The sequence below is a fragment of the Sminthopsis crassicaudata genome, chromosome 4 (assembly GCF_048593235.1).
Source record: "Sminthopsis crassicaudata isolate SCR6 chromosome 4, ASM4859323v1, whole genome shotgun sequence".
Lineage (NCBI taxonomy): Eukaryota > Metazoa > Chordata > Mammalia > Dasyuromorphia > Dasyuridae > Sminthopsis > Sminthopsis crassicaudata.
In genome coordinates, this window is record NC_133620.1 from 294,561,554 (window position 1) to 294,586,870 (window position 25,317).

Below are 25,317 nucleotides of genomic sequence, written 5' to 3' on the forward strand. Positions count from 1 at the left end.
GACTATGAGATTTATGAAGACAGGCAAAGTATCTTCCAGGATTTTGTGAGATTAAAATGAAATACTTGTAAAGTGATTTACAAATTTTAAAGTGCTGTATAAATAGTAGTTATTATTATGGTTATCATCATTGTCATCATTATCCACAACCAAGCTGTAATTTGTTTTCTCTTCATTTGGAGGAAAAAATAGTATGTGTGTATTATTCAGGGAAAGAAAGAAAAGGACATCGATCACAAACACAGATACAGTCAAAATGAAAGGGTAGCAATTCAGCTTTCATTTCCAAGGGAGTTACTAATAGGCAATGGGAAGCCATTTTTATTTCATGGAGATAGCAGTCATCTGGGCCCAAAACAGTGTACCTTCTGGATATCTGAGCCCTGAGGCCAAGTTATAACTATTTGCATCTTTGTAGCAATTGCACAGTATATTGTACCCAATTTCTCAGTGAACATTAACTGAGGTGAGGGAAAGTGGACTTCCTGGATACTAAGAATTGAAGTTAAATGAGGAGACATTGGAAGAAAAGATATGAGTTTCTGGCTAGGAGAAGTGCAAGATTCTATTTGAAGTGCTAAAGATCCAATTCTGGGTCTTACTGGATAGAATTTTTCAGTTGCTCCTCACCCAAGTATTTGTGGAACATCTCCCGAAGGTCAGCCCAATATAGGTTAGAACCACTGGCATCTGGATTCAGATCATAGCCTAACTCATCACTCACTTCTGACACAGAATTCTTACAAGAATGGCATGTATCCCGAAAGGCAAAGTAGGCTAAAACGAAGGCTGGGATAAGGAAAGTCAAGTGATTAATTTCCTGCTAATGCTTCCTCTTCTTTTCCCTCTTCTCTCAGAACTTGAACTCTTGCCATCTCCCATACGTATGGGTTCCCTCCAGGACTATGTTCTACCCTCCTTCATTCCACCCTCCTGAGACTGAGGCATTCAAGAAATCAGCTCTTCCCCAATACCATTTACTTCTTCTTTGTTTACCCTTTCATCATTCTGCTTCTTCCCAATTCAGGACTTGGGAGGCAGACCTGCAATTTTTCCCAAATCCTAGACTTAGCATCTTCCCCCCAGGGTCCTCCACTGTATCATCAGGTCCTCTCCTCACCTCCCAAACTCATCCCAGTGCCATAGCAGGAAATGTGTGCTCACCCACAACAAAGACAAAGAGATTGATGAGTATACAGTGGGCAATTATCTTGGGGGTCAGATTCTGCCTCCCAGATTCCCCCTGCTTTTGCCCCTTTTGGTTTGTGGTCCTTAGCTCCATGTTCATGTTGAAAGAAGCTGGATCTTCTTCCTCTTGCTTCTCATCTTCCTCCAATTGTTTTCCCTGGTTCTCTTCTACTTGTTTGTAGATGGTATAGAAATGGTGGGACAGCTCTTGATTCTGGGAGCAGAGGGACCTTGAGATGAGTGGATAGATGGACAGAAATCTATGGAAAAGCTTTTGGGGAATTGAGGGAGGAGAGGATATTTCATAAGAGAGGAATGTGAGGGACAGGACATTGAGATGAGAGAAGATAAAGAGATGGAAAAGACAGGCAGATGGTGTAGGAAAGGAAAATGGAAAAAGACAATGGAGATGAAATGGGGGAATGGGCTGGGGGAGGAGAAGAAATGAGGGATAAAGAATGAGGGAGAGGTGTAATGGTGGGATTGGAGTAAGACAGGGGGTTGACAAAAGACAGAGAGATAGGGGAGGATAGGGAAATGAGGGAGCAAAGAAAATTGAGGGAAGGCAACAAAGCCATAACTATGGTGAGGCAGCTGAGACTTTCTCAGAAACTAGCATCTAGGGGTACCATTTACTTCCTTGCTGTAATTTGAAGGCTGTCTTGTATTCATCTGTTAACTTGTGCCTTGACCTTACACCTGAGCTTAAGATTTCTTTCTCCTAGGGACACTTTCCTTCAAAACCTCTCCCTATTACTATCCAGACTAGCCCTACCCCTTCCTAGTCCTTATCTTTCACTGTCTGGCCTCTAGAATCTCTTTTATTATGAACAATTTTCCTTCCACATCCTCCTCTCCCCTATTGCTTCCACTTTCTAGAACTCTTTGAAACAAGTTTTCTTGGGATACTCCAGCTTATGGCTATCAGAAGTCTATGGAACTAGAAGCCAGATATCTGGAAGGAGACAGAAGCACCAGAGGAAAGACAATCAGGGGTAAGATACTCTACAAATTGGGCATAGGGATGCATATTAAGGTTGTGAGACAGAATGAGTTTGAGTTGGAGAACAGCATTTCTTCTCCAGCTTCCAAAAGTCTTACCATTTTCCTGAAGAACCCTCCGAACCCTTTCCATTCCTCTGGTGTCTTCTCGGTGCTGTGCCTGAGGCCAAGCCCTCAAGCCCTCTTAGCTTTAGCAACTAGGTCCTTTCTTCAAGAAAACAATTCACTAGGCTTTAACCCCAACTTTGTGGTTGTTTTCACTCTTAAGTGCACACACTTTCCCCTTGGGTTCCTGGGTAAATGAGTTTGTGGGTGGGGTGGGAAATAAGTCAAACATCAAGAAACTCCACCTCTCTCTCCTCCCACTCCCCACTCCACCCCTTCTCTGCAGTAAAATCAATTTTCTGGGGTAGAACAGACTTTGACCTTTGGGTCCCTAATGAGAGTGTGGTTGAACATATAGGTACAAGTGAGGGGAGTTGGGATGTGGTGAATTTAGGAGGTTGGCCCCTATTTTCCCTTCTCCATCTGGCTTCCTCTTCCTATTCAGCCAGATAAGCCTAATACCTTTCCTTGTAAGGTAATTTTCCCACCTGTTCTAACTTCTCCTTTCTCGAAATCTCTGATGCTTTTTTGGAATCTAAGAGACCGCTGGGGCCCACACAGAAACACCCTCTCCTTCCCTCATCCCATCCTGCCACATGCCTCCCCCCCCCTCACTCCCCACAGCTACCCAAGTCCAGGCATTCTCTGTACTCTGGCCTCTAGTTTCTCTTGGGTGAGACTCCATTTCCTGTTACACATTAACTTGTGTCTTTTCTGCTTCAAATCTCTATCCCCGAGGGGTTGTTTGGTTAGTCTTATGATAGACTATGTGGTATATAAGTGTCTGTGTTTCATATCACAGTGACATGGTGGAAGAGTGTGCTCTGATATCCAAATCCTTGGACAGGAAGGGTGGTATGTTTGGGGAATATGATCTTCTGATCTTTTCATCCTGCCCTCTCTTTGTCCCTTTCAGAATGGGCCCCTAAAAAGTATTCTCCTCATTTCCACCTCTCTGAAGGGTAGAAATGGAAACTCATTTGCCCAACTCATTCACTCACCGTCTGGCTAGTCCAGAGCAATTATTGCTTCTGCTATCATCCAGGGTTATTGTGATGTTCAGTTTCCTTCTTATTTCTACTGATCTATTCTGCCCAAGTCCTCCTGTCTCTTCACCCATCTCCCATTTTCATTAGATGGTTTGGTTTCTATCTCTTTTGGAAGAAGACACTGGCCCCTCCTTACCAACTATTTCCTGCCCCTTTATAAAAATATGGGTGACATACTGGTTATGTCATCCTGGGCAAAACATTTAATCTTTTCTGTGCCCCATGCAACTTTCTAAGACTAGAAATTGCAGAAAGTTGCACATCTACACTAGCCAAGGTAAAAATAAAACAAAACAAAATGTGAAATAATATAGTATTATATTAGTACTATTTTCTATAAATAGTGTGTGGGCAGAGGGCTGAGCCTGGAGTATGGAAGACTTATCTTCCATGGACTTACTAGTTGTATGACTCTGGGCAAGTCACTTAACTCTATTTGCCTCAGGTTTTTGTTTTTTGTTTTTTGTTTGTTTGTTTTGTTTTTCATCTGTAAAAAAAAGAGAAAGAAATGGCAGACCACTCAGATCAAGAAAAACCTAAATGGAGTCACAGTCAGACACCACTGAATAACAAGCACCAAACCATTTATACAGGGTCTACTATCGCCAGGGACTATGCTAAGCCCTTTCCCTAGGAGGTAGATACTATTATCTCCACTCTATATTCAAAAAGATTTGCCCAGAGTCAAATAGCTTCTAAGGGTCTGAAGCTAGATAGGAACTAGATATGAAGCTAGATCCATTTAGCTGCTCAGAAATCAAGTTAAAAGGAGTAGGTAGGGCAGAATAGAGAAATAGATGGGAAGTCTCATCAGGACAGCTTGAGTAGTATGTAGGACAGGCTGTTTCCTAGGATTTTGGTGATGTGATAGTGGGAGGTCAGGAGTTTATTCATTTTTTTTTAAGCCCTGTTTTAGGTTACCCCTGCCTTTCTTTTGCACCTGCCTCCATGAAATCTGTTGTCTCCTGTGTGAGATTTGATGTAATGCTGGGATCACAGATCTCAGCTAGAGGTGTAAAGACCTTGTGACCCTGCCCCTCCCCTCCCCAATTCCTCAAGTCCTATCCTTCCCAGCAATTCCACTCTCTAGTTCTTCCTCCCCTCCCTCCCCAGGAATCCCCTGGAACTAAATTTTTTTTAAAAAACTTTATTTTTTTATTTTTAAATTTTTTTTATTTTTTATTATTTGCCAAACTGAGAGATTACAACAGAAACAGTAGAATGGGTCTCATGGAGATTCTCTGTATGTAGGGGATGAGGTTGTAGGAGTGGTTAAATAAGAAAGAGAAAAAGAAAAAGAGAGTGAGAGTGTAGTGGGAGGGGAGCATCCTCTCCCAGCAGCATCTTGGGGAAGGAGAGTTGGGAAAAGCAGACTGGGATTTTTTCTCCTCAGACGCCCTCTTTTTTGCCTCCCCACACTGGGCTCAGCATCTCAGGGGCATTTGCGCTCCACACACTGCTTCCCTCCCTCCTCATACTCCTGTTTGGAGATCCACATCTGCTGGAAGGTGCCCTAGGGAAGGGGGAATGCCTCAGAACTTGGAGGGAAAGGGAGATTTCCTTCCACTTTGAGTCCTATTCTCTCTTTTTCATCCCCTTAGAAAGCATTGTAGGACACCTCTTATTCCATTGCTCTTAGTCCAGTTTTTTCCTTCTCCTGTATTGGCCTCCTCTTTTACTCCCGTTACTAGGCCCCTATCCTCCCTCCCCCACCAAATCCATAGAAAGAACTATGCCTCCTCCTCCTTCCCCAGTATAATCTACTCATCTGTGCTCTGGAATCTCACTCAGTCCTTGCTCTTTTAACATTTCTTTCCTTTTTCTACATCTTTAGTCTGTCCCTCTTCACTACCTCTTTCTTCTTTAGGCCTCAAAAATGTTTAGATCTCTCCCTCTCCAAAAAAAAAAAAAAAAAAAAAAAATCTGTCTATCTAATTTATCCTCTATCCTTAGTCATATTAGCCTCCATAGATACTCTCTCACCTCGATCCTCATTTGCAAACTTTTAGGAAATAGCTGTTTTCATGACAAACTTCATGGAACCATTTCCCCGAGCTTCTTTATTTTTAGCATGACAGCTTCTATCCCCACTTTTCTACTGCAATAATTTTTTTCTAAGGTTACTAATAATTTCCTAAAGGCCAAATCTGAGAACATTTTTGTTTCTATGTAAACTCTACCTACTCTTCACAAAGTAGACATTACTTGTTTGTTGGATTGGATTCATGTATCCATTGTGAGCAAGGCAATGTTTGGGATACTTTGTTTCTCCATACCTTGACCTGTTCCCAAGATCATTCTTTGCTACCCTGTTCTCCTAACCATTTTCTCCATTCTGAATCCCACTCAATCCCACTCCTCTACTCTTCCCATCCATCTTCTATTCTCCCCTTACCAGAGAGGCCAAAATGGAGCCCCCAATCCAGGGACTGAATTTTCGTTCCATAGTGCTGTTGCTGGCAATGAGTTTCAGCCGCATGCTCTGTAGGAAGAGAAGTCTGGATTGGGGAAGGTAGGACACCCAGGTCCTGGGAAGTGGGCTCAGGGCCTGGTGTGGGGGAAGACCTGGAGCAGCTACATGGGAAGAAAGAAAAAAATAGGGATCTGCATATGGATCATTCTCCCCTCTAAGGAGGGCAAATGCATCAGATCTAGTAAGATAGTGTGGCCTAGAATAAGAGAAAGGGATACAAGTAAGGAGGCTTTGGTCTTGGAAGTGAAGAGCCAGAATCCCTGGGGCCTAAAAGAGTCCCTACCGGGGGTGTTTTCTGGGACAGTTCTCGGTTGAGTCGGTCAGTAAAACCTTGTAACAGTGTGTTCCCTCCAGTGACAATGACACTGCCGTAGAGACCCTGTGTGGTATGAGATGAGGATGAACTGATATTAAAGAGATGAATTCTGCTTCAGCCCAACTCTTCCCTCTCTATCTCTTCCTCTCACCTCCCATTCCCCCTCACATAGGCCCAGAAGCAGCTTCACTCACCGGCCGAATGTCAATGTCACACATCCCAATACTAGTAGTCACTACATGGCCAACTCCCAGCATGGTATTTCCCGACAGACCCTGCAGGAAGACAAGACACCTGAGATTATAGTGTCTGTCTATGACACTATCTCCATTATCCTGAATACTCCACTGCCAACCTTCCATTCCCCTCAAGATCCCTGGGTACAGTACCCCAGGCTAAACTCTCATCTGGCCCCAGTGTACTGGTCCAAGGCCTATTCCCCTCAGGACATCACAGGATCTGTTTAACTCAGGTATCCAAACTACAGGTAATGTAGTTTCCCAGTACCCTACTACTCCCACTCCAGGACCCTGGTCTCACCTTGACATTGGAGGGATCAAACAGCCCCTCAGGGATGCGAAGCCGCTCAGCCCCGTAATCTGTGTTGTAGCCATTAGGCATCTCATAGTGCACTGTGGGCATCTGTGCAGCCACCCTGCCCAGGACATAGGGAAAAGTAAGCTTAGTGTAGTAGCTAAACAGAACAGGTGTTCCTGAGGGAAACTAGTGGAGGTGAGAGGCAATCTGAAGCTATTAGTGAAAAATTAGTATATGGAAATAGCTCTAAAATTGAATTTCTACCTTCCTTTTGATCCTAACTGCAAAGTCTTTATTTGTTCTCCCTTTAGCCCTAGCTCTGGCCTTCTCTCAGTCTTGGATGTATGTATGTATATGTGTAAATATGAAAAAAGGCATGGGTGCACAGAGCCTGAAGTGCATATATAAACTCACATATCTTGGTTTTCCCATACCAGACACTGTTATTGTCCTCCCAAGAAACAAGTGTTCTTTCCCACCATTCACTTTCTAGGGGCCCCAGCCATGGAATCCCAGCCAACAGTCCCAGCCCTTGCCTCTAGAGAGTCTCACTTACTGCTCATCATAGGGAGAGTCAGAGACCTGCAGCACAGAAGCTTGGAAATCCTGGATCACCTCCTATCCTCCAGGAAGGGGTTGAGGAAGATAGGAATCCCTGAGGCCCCATCCCAACTTTCCCTTCCCTTCCCCAGGACTGGGAAGTACTATAGGGAGCAGGGGAAAGAGGGACAAGGAGGAAAGGGAAACCTGGAAGACAGTATGGAAGGGAATTCTGGGGGCAATAGCAGTGACAGGGCTAAAACTAGAAGTCTGGACCAGAATGGGGGACAGGGCAGGGAAGAAGAAACTGTTCAGTGGGCAGGAATGAGAGGACTCTGGAAGTTGTAAGGGGATGGGCAGGGAAATTATGTAAAGTCTCAGGTGCCTCACATTGCACATGTAATTGTGCCAGGACTTGGACACCTGGGGTAGTTTCTCCTTCTTTTTCCAGTTTGGGGGCGCTCCTTCCCGGACTGGTTCCTGTAGTGGTGGAAAGGTACAGAATGATCATCTCACTTTACCCCATTTACCAGAGGCCCTACCCTTTCTTCACTGTGGCTTTCTTTACCTCCCCCTCATTAAGATGAGTTGGTTCTGGGTCTACATCATCATCCAATCTATAAATTTTGCCCTGTACAGCAAAGTAGACATTAGAGATCTTGTTATCACCATAAATGAAGTGTCCAAATGACTAGTTAAGTGGTAGTGCCTCTGTGTATGTCTGACTCCAAGTCTTATACTCTTTCCACTATCAGTATCAAACTGAAGAGTCCATAACTGCTTTGGGAGCTCCCCTCAGTATCTCCACTCAGATGAAAACCTTAAACAACAACAACAATATACTATAGCTTTTCTGTGAATGGACAAAAAGATGGAGTTCATCCCATCAGTCAAGAAAGATGTGAGAGCACCCTTATCATCCAATACGCAAGGAGGTACCATTCAACCTGATGTTCCCAAACAGGAAACCAAAACTAGAGAAATTCACTAGGAGAAAAAAAAAATAGGTCTAATTGAGTCTCCTTAACAATGGACTAGAAATTCCGGTCTCAGTTTGCCTACCAACTCTCTAAAAGGCACTTCCTCATCTGAATCTCATTTCTCCATATATAAAGTAAGATGGGGTTGGATTATGTGATTTCTAAGGTCTGATTATATCCTTGTGTTTAAAATTTCATCATTAGAGCTTCAGTCCTTGGAGTTTTTAAGAATCTCCTATTAAAATAAAGATGTTTCTGGGATTAACTGCTAACTCTTTAATGTTGTTGTTCAGGCTTTTCATGCTTCCCTTTGGGGTTTTATTGGCAAAGATATACGGGCTGTTTTGCTATTTCCTTCACTAGCTCATTTTACAGATAAGAAAATTGAGAAAAAGGGTTAAGTGATTTGCAAGGCTTGTACTCAGATTTGAATTCAAGAAGATGCCTGATTCCAAGCCCAGTACTCTATCCATTTTGCCACTTAGTTGCACCTAACTCTTTAATAGGGATTAATTAATTGAAAGTCAGCTGAAAACCAAGAATCTGAAAGAAAGGACATAGGAAAGGAGTCAATTGAAGGTTCAGGGAGGCAGAAGGTTCTGGAATTCACCAGAACTGAGTTCTGGCCTTATATCTGCCACTGATTGGCTGATATTGAGCAAAGACTCTTTCCTCAGGGCCTCAGTTTCCTTCATTTTTAAAATGAAGGAGTTGGCCCATCAATTAGAGAATGACTGAATAAATTGTGGCATATGAATATTATGGAATATTATTGTTCTGTAAGAAACAGGATGATTTCAGAAAAGCCTGGAGAGATTTATATGAACTGATGTTGAGTGAAATGAGCAGGACTAGGAGATCTTTGTGTACTTCAACAATAATATAGTATGATGGTCAGTTCTAATGGACGTGACTCTCTTCAACAATGAGATGAACCAAATCAGTTCCAATAGAGCAGTAATGAATTGAACCAGCTATACCCAGTGAAAGAACTCTGGGAGATGACTATGAACCACTACATAGAATTCCCAATCCCTCTATTTTTGTCCGCCTGCATTTTTAATTTTCTTCACAGGCTAATTGTACACTATTTCTTTTTGTGCAGCAAAATAACTGTTTGGACAAGTATACATATATTGTATTTAACTTATACTTTAGCATATATTGGTCAACCTGCCATCTGGGGGAGGAGGTGGGGGGAGGGAGGGGAAAAATTGAAACAAAAGGTTTTTCAACTGTCAATGCTGAAAAATTACCCATGCATATATCTTGTAAACAAAAAGCTATAATTAAAAAAAAAAAAGAAAAAAATGAAGGAGTTGAAATAAGATGTTTCATGGTTTATAATTTTCCCTATAAATTCCTTAAGGTCAGGTGTTGTTTTCTGTCTTTGTATCTCCCTATGTTTGTCAAGTAGTAAACAATTAAAAATGTGTTTTGATTGATGGATAGATTCTATAATTCCATGATTTTGATGACATGATGATTCCCTGATTCTCTGGGAGACTGCATGGGGTCTTACCTTTGCTGCAATCATGTAAGGTGGAATGATGTCAATAGCCATTTCCTGAAACAGCTCTCGGCATTGCATAGAGATGAAGTCCCCAGCCAGGGGTGATTTAACGATGCCTAATAAACAAGGTAGGGATTGGGTTATCAAACCTCAGGGATTGGGCTATGGGATTCCCTAAAATCCCATCCTCACACAAGTCGGCTTTTGGTCCTTCCCCACCAGGGTCCTACCTTGCTGCAACACATAGCCATCATGCACAGGTATGGCTGTGGTGTGGGTGGCCCCACTGTCCAGCACCAGGCCTGTTGAGCGCCCATTTGCAAAGCTGGCCCAGTTGGAATAAGTCAAAGAGACAATAACAAAGTAAAGATGGTGGTGGGAGGAAAAATCCCTCTGATTCCCACCATTGGTCAATTTACAACATTTATCATACCTAGGTCTATCTCCTGAAAGGGTCTTTCCACATCTCAGACTTTCAGATTCAAATTTCACCTTCTCCTTCTGGAGACTTTCTAGTCTCCCCCAAATCCCCCCAGCCTCCTGGAGTTTCTCCCTCTCTAGGGCCTTGGAGTATTTATTGCCAGTTATACTCATTGAGTTCTGATCATCACTATGTCTTATCATTTACCCCTACCTCCCTACACACAACATTTCTAATTTGTTTTTCATGTGTATTGTCTCCTCAATCCACTAGATTTTAAGCTCCCTAAAGGCAGGGATCCCATCTCCTACTTCTCTGTATACTTATTTCAATATTTTTTTAAGGTCTGTAATTTTCACCCACATATATATCTACTTTCTTCCTTAGCAAGTGGTTTTTGAGAGATGTGGCCAAATGATTCATTATTCTAAAATCAACTGGATGATGAGCTTCTCAGAACTCAAATTAGTTCCTAGATTTCTAGTTGACTCATGTCCAACTTTTTGTGATCTCATGAACACCAATATTGTCCATGGGGTTTTCTTGACAAGGATACTAGAGTGGTTTGCTATTTCCCTCTCCAGTTGATTCAGACAAACAGAGATAAAATGACTTGTTCAGGATCACATGGCTAGTAAGTGTCTAAAGCTAAGGTTTTGAACTCAGGTCTGCCTACTCTAGACCACATGGACTATCCACTGAACTACCTACCTTCCTGTAGCTCCCTAGACTATATGCAGTTAATTGCTAATGAATCAGGGTTCAGCCATAGATCTCTCTGGGTATTATTTGCTAATATATTCATTGATAATTTTTTTTAAGACACTCCTTTTACCTTTTCCTACACTTATCTACCACTCCTTTGGCCAGCTATTCCCTTTTTTGCTTAGCTGTCTTCTACCATTTCCACCCCATCTCCTCTTCTTTGAGTATCATTTTTTCCTGCCTCATCTTATTCTGTGGTGGGGGTCGGGGTGGTGGGGGTGAGTTAGTGTGAGAAGGGAATTTCTCCTCTCACTCCTGTCATTCTGGTGTTTTGAGGAGAGCGAGGAGTGTGGTGGGCTTAGGAGAAAATACCATTGCTCAGTCCTCCATTGTAGGATTAGATTTTATCTCCTTAACCTCCTTAACCACTCACTCCAAGGAATCAGGCCCAGACTCATTTTGCTTCAGCAACCAGCTACCTTCCTCGCTTGGTGCTCCTAGCATGTCCCCATGACTCCCCCTTTTTTGGTCAGCCCAGGGGGATACGCAGTGAGCACTGCTGTCTTGCACAGGAAGAAGGCAGGAATGTTGTACTGTTCAAACATTAGCTCTGTGAGCTTTTCCCTTTTGGCTCGAGTATTCCACTATGGGAGGAAAGGGAAGAGAGAATAAGGAAGGCTTTAGGTTGAAGAAAAATACACTAACATGCACATATACACAATTATGCACTAACATGCAGGTACATATACCAAAATAACACTCACACTTAGAATGGAAAGCAGAGAAGCCAGGGACCAAGCCAACTAACATAATATAAAATGAGCTTTGCTATAATAAGTCCTCCCTACCCCCCAGTGAATGAGTCCTATCCCCATTCACAGAGGTATATGAATATGAAGATGAGGAGCACTTGTGGAGAAGATAGGTGGAGAAATGATAACTGGAGGAAAGGGGGAGATTGGGTTTAATTTTGATGAAGACTTTGAGAGGGAGAGAGATGGAGTGGCTAAATGGGATTCCAGGGTTGAGGCCAAATGTAGAAATAAGGGTGATAGATGAAGGATTCTGAGGTAGGCTGATTAAGATGGAGGACAGACTCCAGAAGCAAGGGGACCCAGAACTGGGAGTACGTACCGGGGCCTCAGACATGAGTACAGGGTGCAGATTAGGCTCCGATTTGACATGTTTGCTGTAAGTGTGATCCAGAATGGCCCGGAAACACTCCCAGTCCTCAACTGGGCACCGGGGAGGGGAGGAGGAAACAGAGGCATGGGAAACGAGGGGTGGTGAAAGAGGAAGAGACAGACAGATATGAGGGAAAGAGAAACAGAGGAGGGAAATAGAAGAGGAAGATACAGAGATAATGAAAAGAAAGGAAAGTCAGGAAGAGGAAGACAGCGAGATTTAGAGTATAGCAGAAAGGAATAGAGAAGAAAGAAAGATAGAAATACAGAGAAAAAGAGATTCAGACAGACAAATGTTTCAGGGTGAAAGACAGAAAATGAAAAGAAGAAGGAAATAGACAAGAGCATGTTTCAGGGCATTTGTATGATAAGAAAGAGACAAAGACAGGTGTAGGTAGGAAAGGTGGGAAGAGGAGGGGAGAGAAAAATGTGGTGGTAGGCCTGAGTAGAAAAGCCAAACCCCTTTCCCTACTCTAGGGACTTGGGAAGTGAGTATGATTGAAGCTGGGGGAGGAGGGGGCAGAGAGGAAATAAGGAAAATTGGGTAACCCTGGGACTTTGTAAGGGAAGGTCCTGATCAGCTTTGGAACGGCTGGCTTTGTGTCTGGGGTGGGAGTTGGTCAGGGGCATAATGTGGTCATGGGGAATGGGACAGGGTCAAAGGCTACAGCAGTAGTGTCCCCAGGACTGGAGATTGGGGTCTCCCTTACTCATGCCATTCTTGAGGGGTGACATGACCTCAGCCCCATCCCTTGGCACATGCAAGGCATTGGTGTCGATGTGGAATGTTTTCCCCTTCTTCTCCTTCTCTCCATCCAGCTCTAGCCCACCCCCCTCCTCCAAGGTCAGCAACCCTACTGTAGTGGGGAAGTCAGCCTGGGGGGAGGAAGGGAGAGCAGATTATGGTCACCTTTTCTTTTCTTCACTTACCTTATATCCCTGAACACCCCTTCCCAATTGCCACATGCCATAGTTCTTGCCAACCCCTACCCTTCCCTGGGCTCTCATCACCATTCTATTAACCCCATGTTAGGACTTTCCCAAACTATCAGGAGCTTTCCCATAACTCTTTCAGGGTATTTATCTATGATAGAAGGGAATGGGGTTCTAAGGACTAAGAGGGAGAGAAGTAGGACTGATGTGGGCTTTAGGTAAGTTGAAATGGGGGTGGAAAACTAGAAGGCTCACCTTGGGGCAGTCTTCCCCAGCATACCCTGCTCGAACTGAGAAGGAACCTATATCAAAAACCAGCGCTCCAACTTCATCTGTATGTGGGGGGAGCAGAGGACATGGAGGAGAGAAGATCGTAGGTCAGAGTAGAGGGGCTTTTCCCTGCACCCCCAAACTCCACCTCAGGAGATCCTAGGAGAAATGGAATCAGGAACAAGGGACTCTCTCCTTTTCTCCAAACTCCACTTAAGGAAGGCCAGCGGGATATCATGAGATCAAAGGGAGGGAGAAGTCTCCTCCACAAACCACAATTCAGATGGGCATTTTGGGCATGAGACCATCCCTGGGATCTGAAGGAACAGTAGGAACTTAGATACAAGGAGATTTGTAGAAAGCAGGACATGGAGGGGGCAATTGTATATGCATGGGAGGTCTTAGCATCGACAAGATCTGAGATTCTGTGTTAGGGTAAAGACTGCCTCAGAGAAGGGGATAAGAGGTAGTCATTGAGCAGCTGATGACGGGGCAGTGGGAGCAAGGAAGGCCCTCAGGGAGGTGAGGAATGATTGACGGAATGCTAGCCACGAGACACTAGCCCTGCAGATATACCAGGGCTGGGGCTGCAGGGACTGGGTACACTAGATTAGGGGTGTGGTGTGAAATGACCTGTCTTAAAGGCCGGGGTCTCGGGACTTGCTCACCTCCCCCATAGACACCTCCGCTCATGGTGGCTGCTTCCACTCTGGCTCCAGTTCCTGCGGTGGTTCTAGGCCGTGGACCCAAGAAGCAGCAGCGGGATCAGCACCGAGATAACTGGACAGCTCCAGGGATCCAGGAGGTAGGGAGAGGGTACTTAAGGACTAGCCAATCAGAGTACGGGATCCCCCACCCCCACACACGCTTCCAATTGGTGGGGAGCGCAGACAATAACCCAGGCCTGCGCCTCCGTCTTAAAGGGCCAGGCGCCCCTAGGAATTTCTGTCTAGAAGAGGCTGGAACAGCTATAAAAAAGGGAGAGGGAAGACAGGAAAATCCTGAGATCCATCCTGAGGTCAAGGCCCAGAGGAGATGATGATAGGTGTGATTTTTGGCTTAAGTTAGGTCTCCTACAAGACTCTTAGTGGTTTAATTGGACTGAGCCTAAAATCTAATTAGCCAATGTGGTGCTAACTCAAGCTCAAGACAATACTGAAGGCCAAAGGGTAAGAGAAATTGAAGAAACTGAGAATGAAGAAAGGGAGAGAAAGGAGAAAAAAGTGAAGGGAAGGAGAAGGAACGACATAGAATTGAAGAATCCTCTCCTTCCCTATATCTAATCTTTACCTTGGTGACAACTTTTTGTGTTATAAATCTCCCTGGCAGTCTTGTGCACTCCATCTCAGAATGATGTTTTTAAATGCATAAAACTCACAGAATTAAAAAGGAAACCAGTTGTATTAAATGTTTATATATAAATATATATGCACACAATACATACATATGAGTATACACATACATACATATGTACACATTCATACAAAATTCAGAGACACCTGGCCAAGAATTCCTGCAATTGAATTCAGGTCTATTTCTCTTTCTGTCCATGTCTTTTGCTGATTTTGGCCTTTTTGAGCCTTTTTAAAACTATAAAAATCTTTCCTTGTTTGGCCCTGAAAATGATCAAATGAAAATCAAGTTCCATTGATGCTGTAACCTTGATTTAGCTCTTCACTTTCCATTTCTTAAGGCACAATGAATTTGGTACACTGGAGGTGGTGTTTCAATAAGAAACCTGTAGGGGAGTTATGTCTTTAAATAATTTAAAATTTGTTATGTAGAGTAGAGATCAGACATTGTTGGAATCGAAGGCTTAATATAGATCTAGAACTAAAAGTTATCTTAAAAGTCATTGAATCTAAACATCTCATTTTGAAGACATTGAAAGTTCAGTGATTTGCAGTGTGATAAAGTGGATTAGTGAGATAAGATGAACAGTGAGTGCCATAGGCAGACCTATGCTTCAGGAATATTAACTTGGCAATTGTGTAGATGATGTACTGTAGAAAGAAGAGACTCTCTTCACAACAAAATGCTAGCAAACTGATATTCCTAAAGCACCCCTCAACCTCAAACTCAGGTATCTTGATTACTGGGGATATATCCTAATTCTGAGGACTTGTACTCTCCACTATAGCACTTCCTTCTGGTGGAGGACTGGAAAAAGTGGACAGAAAAGGAAAGACTCTTCAAAGAGAAAACAAGAGAAAGGATGGAGGAAGAGACTCATAATCTCCACATAATTCTCTTTGGAGCAAATACCAGTTCTCCTCTTCATTCTTCATTTCCACAATGGCCAGTGCAAAGATTAGAAGTTCTGAAAGACCTGAGTTCAAGTCCTGCCTCAGACACATGAAGCTGAGTGACCTATGATGCAGATAAATCCTTAGGACTACAAATTATAGAGAGATGCTTATCTATAACAGTGGCAAGGATTTTCACTCCAGAAATTCCCTAAATGAATGTAATAGATCTGAATTAAATATGACGTAGTGACAACAATAATTATAGAACATTTTCTCCATAAGCCTTCAGTGCATTGTCCCACATTCACAATACCAATGAGAAAAGTGGGCACAAAATTAAGAGTACAATGTTACTGAGGCACATGTGTGGACAAGATAGTTCATAACATGAGTCTTTTTTTTTTTTTTTTGAGTCTTTTCTCTTGTGTGGATCCTCAATTTTTATACTTGTGAAGAATAAGGAGCCTTTTGTAAACTATAAAATGCTAGACATTTTTATCTTTTTGTACTTAGCATTCCTCTGAAATTTGGCAGGCTGCATATATAAATCATGAGTTAAAGGGGCTGTAGAGATAAAATAGCAAAACCCTTTATTTACTATATACTCAAAGGTTTATAAATCACTTACCCTCAAAAACAACTCTTTGAAGTAAAATGTATTAACTCTCATTGAGGCCATTCTCTCAAATTATGCAGATTGAAGCCCACCATGAATAACCTTAACTTTGTCACTGGGGGCCCACACATTACTAAGAACTTTATTTGTTTAGGATACTGTGAGGATACAAGTGGCGCACATGGATGGAGCTCATGGACTGTCCAACAGTTATGTCTCTTCCAATATGATGAACCCCTCTTCTTCAATCATACACTTCCCTGAAAACTTTTACTCTGGTTCTTCTATAAAGTTCCTGGTTTGTCATATGTAGCATCAGCTTATCATGCATTCACCATTCTATGTGATATTCATTTTTAGTTCTTAAGAGACTGTAGTGTTTCCTGCAAGTACAACTTGCAGCTGTATAAACACCAATAAAATACTGGTATCTAAAAAATGAGACCTTTGTTTTTTGGAGAAGTTTGGAATAATTAAAGCTCTGTAATTTCTCAAATACAATCCAATTTGCTCTCTTCTACAAATTATGTACTTAAATTATTATCCACTTGTATTGTTTGTCATGCACCCACACACATCCAGGGGAATATTAAGTACATTATGATTTGTTTTATTAACTTTATACATACATGGTATTCCACAAGCCTTAAGAGTGTTTTAAGCTTTAAGCTATACACATTTCTTTTATACAAAAAAAAAGTACAGAGAAGTAGAGCAACTTGCCCAGGTTACATAGAATCTGAGACAGGATTGAATTCATTTCTTTCTGACTGTCCAGCACTCTATCCACTTTTCCACCTAAGCTGCTGAAAATGAACTAGTTGGTGTTCCATCCAAATGCATGCTCTACTTCATCCACTTTTCATTTTCTCATGGCGAGCAAGTGTGAGCAAGAGTAGTTATGGATCTCCTCCGAGCACCTGGGAAATGTTCTGGAGCATGAAGCAATTAACACAATATAACCACTGGGCATCTCTCCTCAGTGTCATCCTCCTTTCATAAAAGACACAAGCTTAAAGAGCCTTAGTTGAAAGGTTAATGCATCCCGACTACAAACACTGCACACCGTTCACTAAACACCACCTCGATGCCCAACAGGCTTATTATACCGAGAAGTGACTTGCTCAAGACCACAAATGAAGTTCAATCATCTTGCTTTTTGATCCCATTATTTCTCTGGCGCCCACAAACTGAGGACTTTCTGCATGCTGTTTGTCACCCATTTATTGGAAAGAATACAAACAAGAAGTTAAAAGTTTAGTGATACTTTTACAACCTTTCACCAAAGGTGATGAGAAAGAAAACGATCCATTAAAGAGCAGGCTACCTGAATATGAAACCATTCTCATTGCCTTTCCAAAGTCCTTTCCTATTCATGAAGTCTTCTTCTACAAGGGGCACGGTCACCATTAATTACCCTCATTTTACAAACATGGCTGAAGCACGTGGGATGAAGGGACAGCTCACACCGGGAGTTTGAGGTAAGACTAGATCTTGGGCCCGGATTTTCATCCCAAAAGGCAGACAGAGCTGGCGGGGATCTCAGGAGGCATCCCACTGTACGGGTCAGAAACTTGATGCAGGGGCTTCATCAGGGTCAAGTGGCTACATCTGAGTCGCTATTCAAGCGTCTTTCTAACCTTAAATCCAGCGCTCTACAATTGACCACTGTTGCTCACACATTTCGATGTGACATTTCCTAAGTTCATGGGTTAGGAGCTGGAATGAAGCGTGAAGGGGAAGAACTTGAGGTACACTGAGCTTTACGTGACTCACCCAGGATCACACAGCTTGTAAGAATATGAGGTAAACTTGAACTCAGATCTGCCCGCTTCCAAGACTAGCCACTGAGCTCTCCCTAATGCGCCCTTCCAGGAGGCCGCCCCCGCGTCGGGCAAAGTCCGCACCGAGGACCCGCGCGACCCTGGGTCGATTGGGGGTGCGGTCAGAATTGGCAACCAAGAGACCTCACTCCCTCCTCCCATTCCGGAACCACCTATTCCGGGAGGGGAAAGAGGGACGGTCACGTGACTGCCAAGCGGCTTCATGCCCTAATCCTCCCTGGGCTGGTACCAACGAGCCCGATCCCTGGAGAGAGCCACCGATCAGCCTCGAGGACACGCTCTCCTCCCGACGACTTCTTTCCTCAGGAAAAGGGTGAATTTGTCTCTCTGCCTGGGTCCGCGCTGACACTCGCGTTGTGTGGCGTGTTTTTTCGCGCTATACCCTCCTACGTCAGTTGGTCTCATCCTCAGCCGGACCCAGGGCGCGGCGGGCCCCAACGCTCAAGTCACGTCACGAGCGGTGGGATCCCTCCGCCGCGGGTAGACCAGTGTAGGTTGCACTCACTTGAGGGAAGACTTTGAGAGATCCATCCGCCACCGCCTCCGCCGCGGAGGGAGACAGGGACCCTGAGCGCGTCCCTGCGACCCCCCCCTTCCTATCGCAGAGATCCACCACCACAGGTACCTCCGCGGGCAAAAGGAGTCCTCCGCTCCCCTCAGATGCCCCAATCTTTCCCACCTCCACCCCTACCCCCAGCGTTGGGGTAGCTTATCTTCCTTCCGCCTCTGGGGCCTGGCCTCCTGGGAGCGGACGTAACTCTTCCTCCTAACCTTTTTCTCCTAGTCGTGCCTAGTCCACTTCCAAACCCGGAAGTGGAAGCGGGGGACCCTCGCCCCCCAAGAACGTTCTGCGCGCCCCCTCTCTCCTGCCCGAGACCCTGTGGGCCACGCCCCCGGCCGCCTCCCGCGTTGGGGGTGGGGTCGTTGATTTGAGGTGGGCCCCTCCGTACTTTTTCTTCCCGCGGCTTGTTTTTTCTCGGTGATGGTGGTGGGTTTGGGGTGAAGGCTAGGGGTGGCGGGAGACATTTCTCCATTCCCTCTCTCATTCTACCCCCCCCCCTTTACCTTCCATCCAGTGGTTTCACTTCCCACTTTCCGTACCTGGAGATTCCACCCTCTAAGCGAGTCCAGCTCGTCCCCACCTCCCCATTCCAGCCATTTTTTTGAACCTCCACAAAAGCTCAGGGAGGACATGGGACCGGTTGGGGTGGGAGTCGCTGAATGCTCTGCTGTCCCTATCACTGGGAACCGGCTCTTCTCCTCAGTGGCCAGACTCCCTAGCTTTCAAGGAGGATAGGGGTCAGCCTTTGGTACCCTTAAGCCTAAATCTGACCTACGTTTGCGTCCCTCCTTTTAAACTCCCTTGGGATTTCCTGCACACCAAGATTCTTTCAGGCTAAAGTCTCGTAAGGGTGATGAATGGCATTCATCCTTTTCCTCATTTGGGGGCGAGGGCTGGGCTGAGCTTCTAATAGTAGAAGGAAGGGTTTTGCCTGCCTCTCCTCTCCCAACCCCTCTTCCTCTCTAGATCCAATGGGGAGGGCATCCTTCATGGTCCAGATATTGGGGAAAATGGGAAAGACTGGTGGGAATTGGGGTGGTAGTAAAAAATAAGAAACTATAGGAAAACATGCTCTGGTTCCCGAGGTGAAAAACACTAGATGGCTCCGAGTCTTAAGAGTAGAACAGAGCAAAATCTGTGGAATAATGGAGTGGTAGGTCTGAGTTCAAATTTCACATCGGATTTGTACGTGGGATTTTGTCACTTCTCTAGTTTTCCATTTCCCTCATCAAGAAAATTAATCAAAGGTTCTTAAAGTTTATAAACTTTAAAAAAATTATGACTTTCAGTATAATTGACGGTCATGCCTATGTATTTTATTTTATGCATTTAATAATATTCTGAGAATGGGTCCAGGAACTTCTTCAGACTGCCAGAGATCTAGGATTAAAAAAAAAAAAAAAAAAAAAGTTAAGAGCCCTTGGACTAGATGGATGACATTTCAAAAAATGTATGATTCTGTGACTTGGATTTGTGTCGACTTGGATCTCCACGGGACTCCTAGGTCCCTGGAGTAGGGAGAAAATATTGAATTCATAGTGGAATGGAGCAGGATGTTTAGGTCCCCAGAACAAAGCAGAGCCAGAATACTTGAGTCCCTTCCAGTGTGGTAGGACTAGGGCAGGCGTTTAACTGGGAGAGAGCAGCGCTGTTTCTCTGCCAGGAGAAACACTGCCAGTGTCAGTCCTTTGGAGGAATCTTAATTACTCCAGAGTGGCTCCCTGGGGCTTCTGCTTGCTATCATTTGAGTACCCTGGAGAGAAAAGGAAGTATTAAGGCCAAGAGACTTGCAGGAAGCAGCCTGGGGGTTCCCAAGTCCTGGTTAGGTAGTAGTAGCAGGATCACACACTTAGGAGGGTGCAACTAGTTTTGGGATGATTCCCGTTGAGCTGTCCCTAAGCCCACTATCTCTTCTTGGGCTTTCTGAAATCCATGTAAACAAACCACCCCAAAACCTGGAGAAGGACAGCTAGGCCCCAAACCCTTGCTGGAAGCTGGAAGGGGAAGGGTCACTGTTCCCTTTGGGACTTAGCTGGGGATGTCGTTGCCTGGGTTACAGGCAGTGGTGGGGCATTCTGCCAATGAACACCAATGAGGTGTTCTTTGGATGACAGTTGCCTAGGCAACCCCACGAACCAATCCTGCTTTCCCTTTCGAAGTGGGGTGTGTGTGTGTGTGTGTGTGTGTGTGTGTGTGTGTGTGTGTGTGTGTGTGTGTGTGTATGTGTATGTGGGATGGGGGTGGGGGGCTTGGATTTAAATTGGCCCTTTTTCCCAGAAATTTTTTTGGGGGATAGGAAGAGACAGATCGCTCTTGCATTTTAATTTTACTATTTCCTGGGTAACAGTGGGGCACAGGGAGTGGGAGAGGGCAGAAGTGAAAGGAAGTGGGATGTCTGTAGCTGTTTCAACCACAGTCTTGGCTTCCAACTCTGAGGGTGGGTGTCCTTTGCCGGCTCAGAAAGGGAAAGGATTGGCAGTTTTACCTTATCTGTGTTGGGGAAGATGCAGAGGAAAAGTTTACTGCTACTTGTATATATTTAATCCTCAGATTTCAATTTTATTTTCCTAGGCAGGAGGAAGGCTCTGAGGACACAGGTCATTTTCTGTGATTGGGGTGGGAAGCTGGAGGAAGGAAGGGGCATCTTGTTTTCCTTGCTCTTTGGATACAGGCCCTTGTGGCCCCTGAATGCCTTGGAGGCACCAATCTCAGATTCAGCCATCTCCCCAGATCTCCTTGGACACTGAAGAGTTAGCTGTGTAGCCCCCGGGGCCCTGCTGCCCTGCTGCCACCATGAGTGAATTGGAGCAGCTGAGACAGGAGGCTGAGCAGCTCCGGAATCAGATACGGGTAAGGGGCAGGCTGAAGGGTATAGGAGTGGGCAGGTCCTGGGGCCAATGTGGGGAGTTAAGGATATTGATTCACAATAGTTACCATAAAGTGGTTAGGAGGAGGGGGTTTCCTTTTCTTGTTTGCTGATCTCTCTACTTTCCTCTGACTTTTTTTCCTTTTAATTTTTCTTCCTACCTTCTCTTCTCCCCCCATTTCTTATTGACATGTTTTATCTTTTTTCTCCTGTCTACTTCCTGCCGTCTTTTTCTTCTTGTACCCTCCCCCACCTCAATTTCATGCTTTGACATCTTATCTGGTTTCTCCTCCGTCCCCTCAAATCCTTTCTCTCATCATACAGGATGCTCGGAAAGCATGTGGGGATTCAACATTGACCCAGGTAAGGAGGATTTGGGAGGTGGGGGAGAGGGAACAAGAGAAAATATTTGGGGTTCTGGACCTTGTCACTCACTTATATTACATTGTACCTTCAACTCCTCTGCCCAGATAACAGCTGGGCTGGACCCTGTTGGAAGAATCCAAATGAGAACAAGACGGACCCTCCGTGGTCACCTGGCAAAAATCTATGCCATGCACTGGGGAACAGACTCAAGGTATACCAAGGAAGGTGGATAATGTTCAAAAACTTCTGCATCATGTATTTCCCCATCATACCTAGGGTGGTTGACCTTCAATGGTAGCAGTCTTTCCTTTAGGGGATCATTGAAAGCTTTAGTGTAGAGCTGGACCCATTAGGAATGACTCGAGTAGTTTTGAAGGAGAGCATTGTCACTTGGGCTTGTGTTCCTATATTGAATTGTGATTATCTTTTCATTCCTGCCTTCCTACTTTTTTTTTTTTTTTACCATAACCTTAGTATCAAATAGTCTATTACCATCTAGAAGTGACTGCCCTAGAACCACAGAATATCCTACTTAGAAAATGTCCAGTACAACTCTCTCTTGTTTTAGACTAGAAAATAAACTTAAGAGTGGGGAATCAGTTTTTTCAAAGTCAAAGCTAGGAGAACCCAAGAAGGAAGAATGGGAAAAATTGGTTCTGGGTGGGAGACTAGGCCATGATTGACCCCTCTTCTATCCAAACTCCCAAACCTTTCTTCCACCTTGGCTTCTTCCTCCTTAGGCTGCTGGTCAGTGCTTCACAGGATGGAAAACTCATCATCTGGGACAGTTATACCACCAATAAGGTAAATAGGATCAGTATATGTGGATCATTGAATAGAATCCTTTAGGAAATGGGGGGCCGGGGTGAGGTGATGATTGAGGTTGTTGGGCAAGAAGTCTGGATTGAGAACTAGACTAAACTGTGACTCCATGTCCTGTGTACCGTTTTCCCCTTCAGGTCCATGCAATCCCTCTCCGATCCTCTTGGGTCATGACCTGTGCCTATGCGCCTTCAGGGAATTTTGTGGCTTGTGGGGGGTTAGACAACATCTGCTCCATCTACAGTCTCAAAACCCGAGAGGGCAATGTTAGGGTCAGCAGAGAGCTGCCAGGCCACACTGGTAAGAGGATGCTGGCTTGGGAAAGTCAGTTGGGATACATTTTCTTCCTTTTCATGGCAATCATCCTGAACACTCCACCCCCTTCTCCCACCACTTCCCCTCTCCCCCCTCACATCATACTCCTCTTCTTTCATCTAGGATACCTATCCTGCTGCCGCTTCTTAGATGATAACCAGATCATCACTAGCTCTGGAGATACCACCTGGTCAGTCCCTGGGGAAAATCACCCTCAGGCCAGTTCTGGATTACTTTGTTACTTTTCTGCTTGACTAAAGCTCTTTTTTGTACATTGGGTATAGTACTAAGATTCAACTTGAATGAAGCACTTGAGATCCTGCCCTGTTCCATTCCTGTTAAGCTTCAGTTAACCTCTCTCCTTGGAAATTCTTTCCCCTAGCTTCTGCCAAAGTAGTTTCAGTATCCTTTTCCCTAACTGGGGATGGGTGGGGCATAATGAAGAGGGAGTACATCAGGTGTTCTGTTGCTTACCTCTTATGTCATATGCTCTCCCATCAGTGCCCTGTGGGATATAGAAACAGGACAGCAGACAGTGGGCTTTGCAGGACACAGTGGGGATGTAATGTCCTTGTCTCTGGCTCCGGATGGTCGAAGCTTCGTTTCTGGTGCCTGTGATGCTTCCATCAAGCTGTGGGATGTTCGGGACTCCATGTGCCGTCAAACTTTTACAGGCCATGAGTCTGACATCAATGCTGTGGCCGTGAGTGAGGGGGCAATCGATGATGATTTGGGTAGTCTTTTTTCTTCCTTTCACCTTTTTCCTAACTCTGCTTCTCTTCCCCCCTTCTCCCTGCCAGTTCTTTCCAAATGGCTATGCCTTCACCACGGGCTCTGATGATGCCACATGCCGCCTCTTTGACCTTCGGGCTGACCAGGAACTACTCATGTACTCTCATGACAACATCATCTGTGGCATCACCTCAGTTGCCTTCTCCCGAAGTGGCCGGCTCCTGCTGGCTGGCTATGATGACTTTAACTGCAACATCTGGGATGCCATGAAAGGGGATCGGGCAGGTGAGAATAATTATGGAGAGGGATCTGAGTGCATGAGAAAATGTGTGGGGAGCCAGGCTTGAAAAATATCGGGCTGATTCCAATCAACTTCTTCCCAGGTGTCCTTGCTGGCCATGATAACCGCGTTAGCTGTCTTGGGGTGACTGATGATGGTATGGCTGTAGCCACAGGTTCCTGGGACTCCTTCCTCAAGATCTGGAATTAGTTGCCATACCCACAATTTATCAGGCCAAGGGGGGAGGGGACATGCCCTGCACTACAGGCCAGGAGCTGGGGTGGGGGTGGGGGTAACTGGTGGCACACACCTGGGCCTGGCTCCCTCCTCCTTGGAGCTCATTTCCTCCCTCAGAGATGGGGATGGGATTGAGGGGAACCTCCCTACCTTCTTCTTTGCCTTCCCTGGTCAGGAGCCTTTCTCTGCTGGAGGGCCAGGGTCAGGACCAAGAATGGGAAGCTCTAGGAAGTGGCTTTTTAAAACTGGTTTTATTTTAATTTTTATTATATTTTCTGTTTTTCCATAAAGGAATCAATTTCAACTCTGTACCCAGCCTCTGCTCCTGCTTTGCCTCTCTTTCCCAAAAGTCCCCTTTCTGGGCATTTGATTGCCCAGAGAAACTAGTTTCAGCACTGTCAGATGAGATGCACCCATATTCCCTTAGAAGAATGTGGGTGTGAACACAAAAGATTAGGTGGTAATAAGCATATGAGCCACAAGTGTTATGCTATCCAAAGAACTGATAAGATGAGATCTAGGAAGGAAGCTGCAATTTTGTGCCCTTATTATTTTTCAGAGCTCCATTTGACCTTTGGTCAAGTATTGGCAAAGATGAGATGTGAAATTTCCTTACCTAAGCCACAAAAATAAGGCTAAAGAAATTATATTTGAAGGAGTTCCAACCACTTTCTTGGTTGGACTACTGTCCCAGGAGCAAAGTGGATCCAAGTCCCTGAAATTGACATGCCACCAATAAACAAGACAAGCTGAGACTTAAGGGAGAACACACACTAAGTTTTATTGGGATGGGGGGGTAGGTATTTACATGGGGGAGGTGAGGATCACATAGAATTTGGGTATGGACAAAAAGGCAGACCAAACAGACTGGCCCCTTCCTTGCCTCTCTGCCCCAGGAAAGAGGGAGCAGCCAGGACCCAGGAAGACCGGTTTGTGGGAGGTGGGGGAAATAGAATGGAAACAGGGTACATAAGAGTCCCTGGGCTGAGGGGCTCAGAGATTTGTAAACATTGACCACTCTCAGAAAGGGGGTGAGGGTGGGGGGTTTCCCTCCCTTCCAGCTTCCTCACAGGGTTAAGGCCACTCCAGGCTCAAGAGTCCCCTAAGTTCAAAGTCTCTACAGCTGGGGGGAGGGAAGGGGAAGACATGAGGAAGGGGATAATCAGCCTTCCTACACACACTGGCTGTGGCAGGAGGATGGTTGGTTACATT

General features: G+C 44.8%; 3 protein-coding genes across 5 annotated transcripts in view; 1 reads left to right on the top strand and 2 right to left on the bottom strand.

The window, feature by feature from the left end:
• The window catches only part of TFR2 (transferrin receptor 2), a 15,743-nt gene extending 12,328 nt beyond the window's left edge, over positions 1 to 3,415 (bottom strand). The window contains 3 exon segments of the mRNA XM_074264729.1: positions 603 to 789; positions 1,165 to 1,448; positions 3,297 to 3,415. Of these exon segments, the coding sequence (XP_074120830.1) occupies positions 603 to 789; positions 1,165 to 1,448; positions 3,297 to 3,415 (590 nt within the window).
• A 1,073-nt stretch (positions 3,416 to 4,488) lies between these two features.
• On the bottom strand, positions 4,489 to 14,022 carry ACTL6B (actin like 6B). The gene is made up of 14 exons (XM_074311652.1): positions 13,885 to 14,022; positions 13,202 to 13,278; positions 12,724 to 12,889; positions 11,964 to 12,064; positions 11,376 to 11,473; positions 9,934 to 10,028; positions 9,713 to 9,819; positions 7,601 to 7,690; positions 7,227 to 7,288; positions 6,674 to 6,788; positions 6,328 to 6,408; positions 6,101 to 6,196; positions 5,740 to 5,826; positions 4,489 to 4,857 (listed from the first exon to the last, which is right to left on the bottom strand). The coding sequence occupies exons 1-14, from the start codon at positions 13,907 to 13,909 to the stop codon at positions 4,777 to 4,779; spliced, it is 1,281 nt and encodes a 426-aa protein (XP_074167753.1). The 5' UTR covers positions 13,910 to 14,022; the 3' UTR covers positions 4,489 to 4,776.
• Positions 14,023 to 18,075: 4,053 nt separating this feature from the next.
• GNB2 (G protein subunit beta 2) lies at positions 18,076 to 24,414 on the top strand. 3 transcript variants are annotated; one of them, XM_074311663.1, is made up of 11 exons: positions 18,411 to 18,546; positions 18,710 to 18,859; positions 21,218 to 21,337; positions 21,678 to 21,716; positions 21,824 to 21,930; positions 22,460 to 22,523; positions 22,679 to 22,841; positions 22,980 to 23,046; positions 23,358 to 23,559; positions 23,657 to 23,873; positions 23,972 to 24,414. In XM_074311663.1, the coding sequence occupies exons 3-11, from the start codon at positions 21,281 to 21,283 to the stop codon at positions 24,076 to 24,078; spliced, it is 1,023 nt and encodes a 340-aa protein (XP_074167764.1). In that variant the 5' UTR covers positions 18,411 to 18,546; positions 18,710 to 18,859; positions 21,218 to 21,280; the 3' UTR covers positions 24,079 to 24,414. The 3 variants fall into 3 exon arrangements, with proteins under 3 accessions (XP_074167763.1, XP_074167764.1, XP_074167765.1); XM_074311662.1 differs by lacking the exon at positions 18,710 to 18,859 and having other exon boundaries at positions 18,076 to 18,546; XM_074311664.1 differs by lacking the exon at positions 18,710 to 18,859 and having other exon boundaries at positions 21,059 to 21,337.
• The last annotated feature ends 903 nt before the right edge of the window (positions 24,415 to 25,317 follow it).

What these genes read in the sequence shown, in the direction of transcription:
- ACTL6B (XM_074311652.1), bottom strand. Translation starts at nt 13,909, where the DNA reads ATGAGCGGAGGTGTCTATGGGGGAG. An exon ending in TTGATCCCTCCAATGTCAAG is followed by an intron (nt 6,409 to 6,673) that starts GTGAGACCAGGG and finishes GTCTTCCTGCAG; the next exon opens with GGTCTGTCGGGAAATACCAT. An exon ending in TGTCCCAGAAAACACCCCCG is followed by an intron (nt 5,827 to 6,100) that starts GTAGGGACTCTT and finishes CTCTTCCTACAG; the next exon opens with AGCATGCGGCTGAAACTCAT.
- GNB2 (XM_074311662.1), top strand. Translation starts at nt 21,281, where the DNA reads ATGAGTGAATTGGAGCAGCTGAGACAGGAGGCTGAGCAGCTCCGGAAT. An exon ending in GGGATTCAACATTGACCCAG is followed by an intron (nt 21,717 to 21,823) that starts GTAAGGAGGATT and finishes TCCTCTGCCCAG; the next exon opens with ATAACAGCTGGGCTGGACCC. An exon ending in AGAGCTGCCAGGCCACACTG is followed by an intron (nt 22,842 to 22,979) that starts GTAAGAGGATGC and finishes TCTTTCATCTAG; the next exon opens with GATACCTATCCTGCTGCCGC.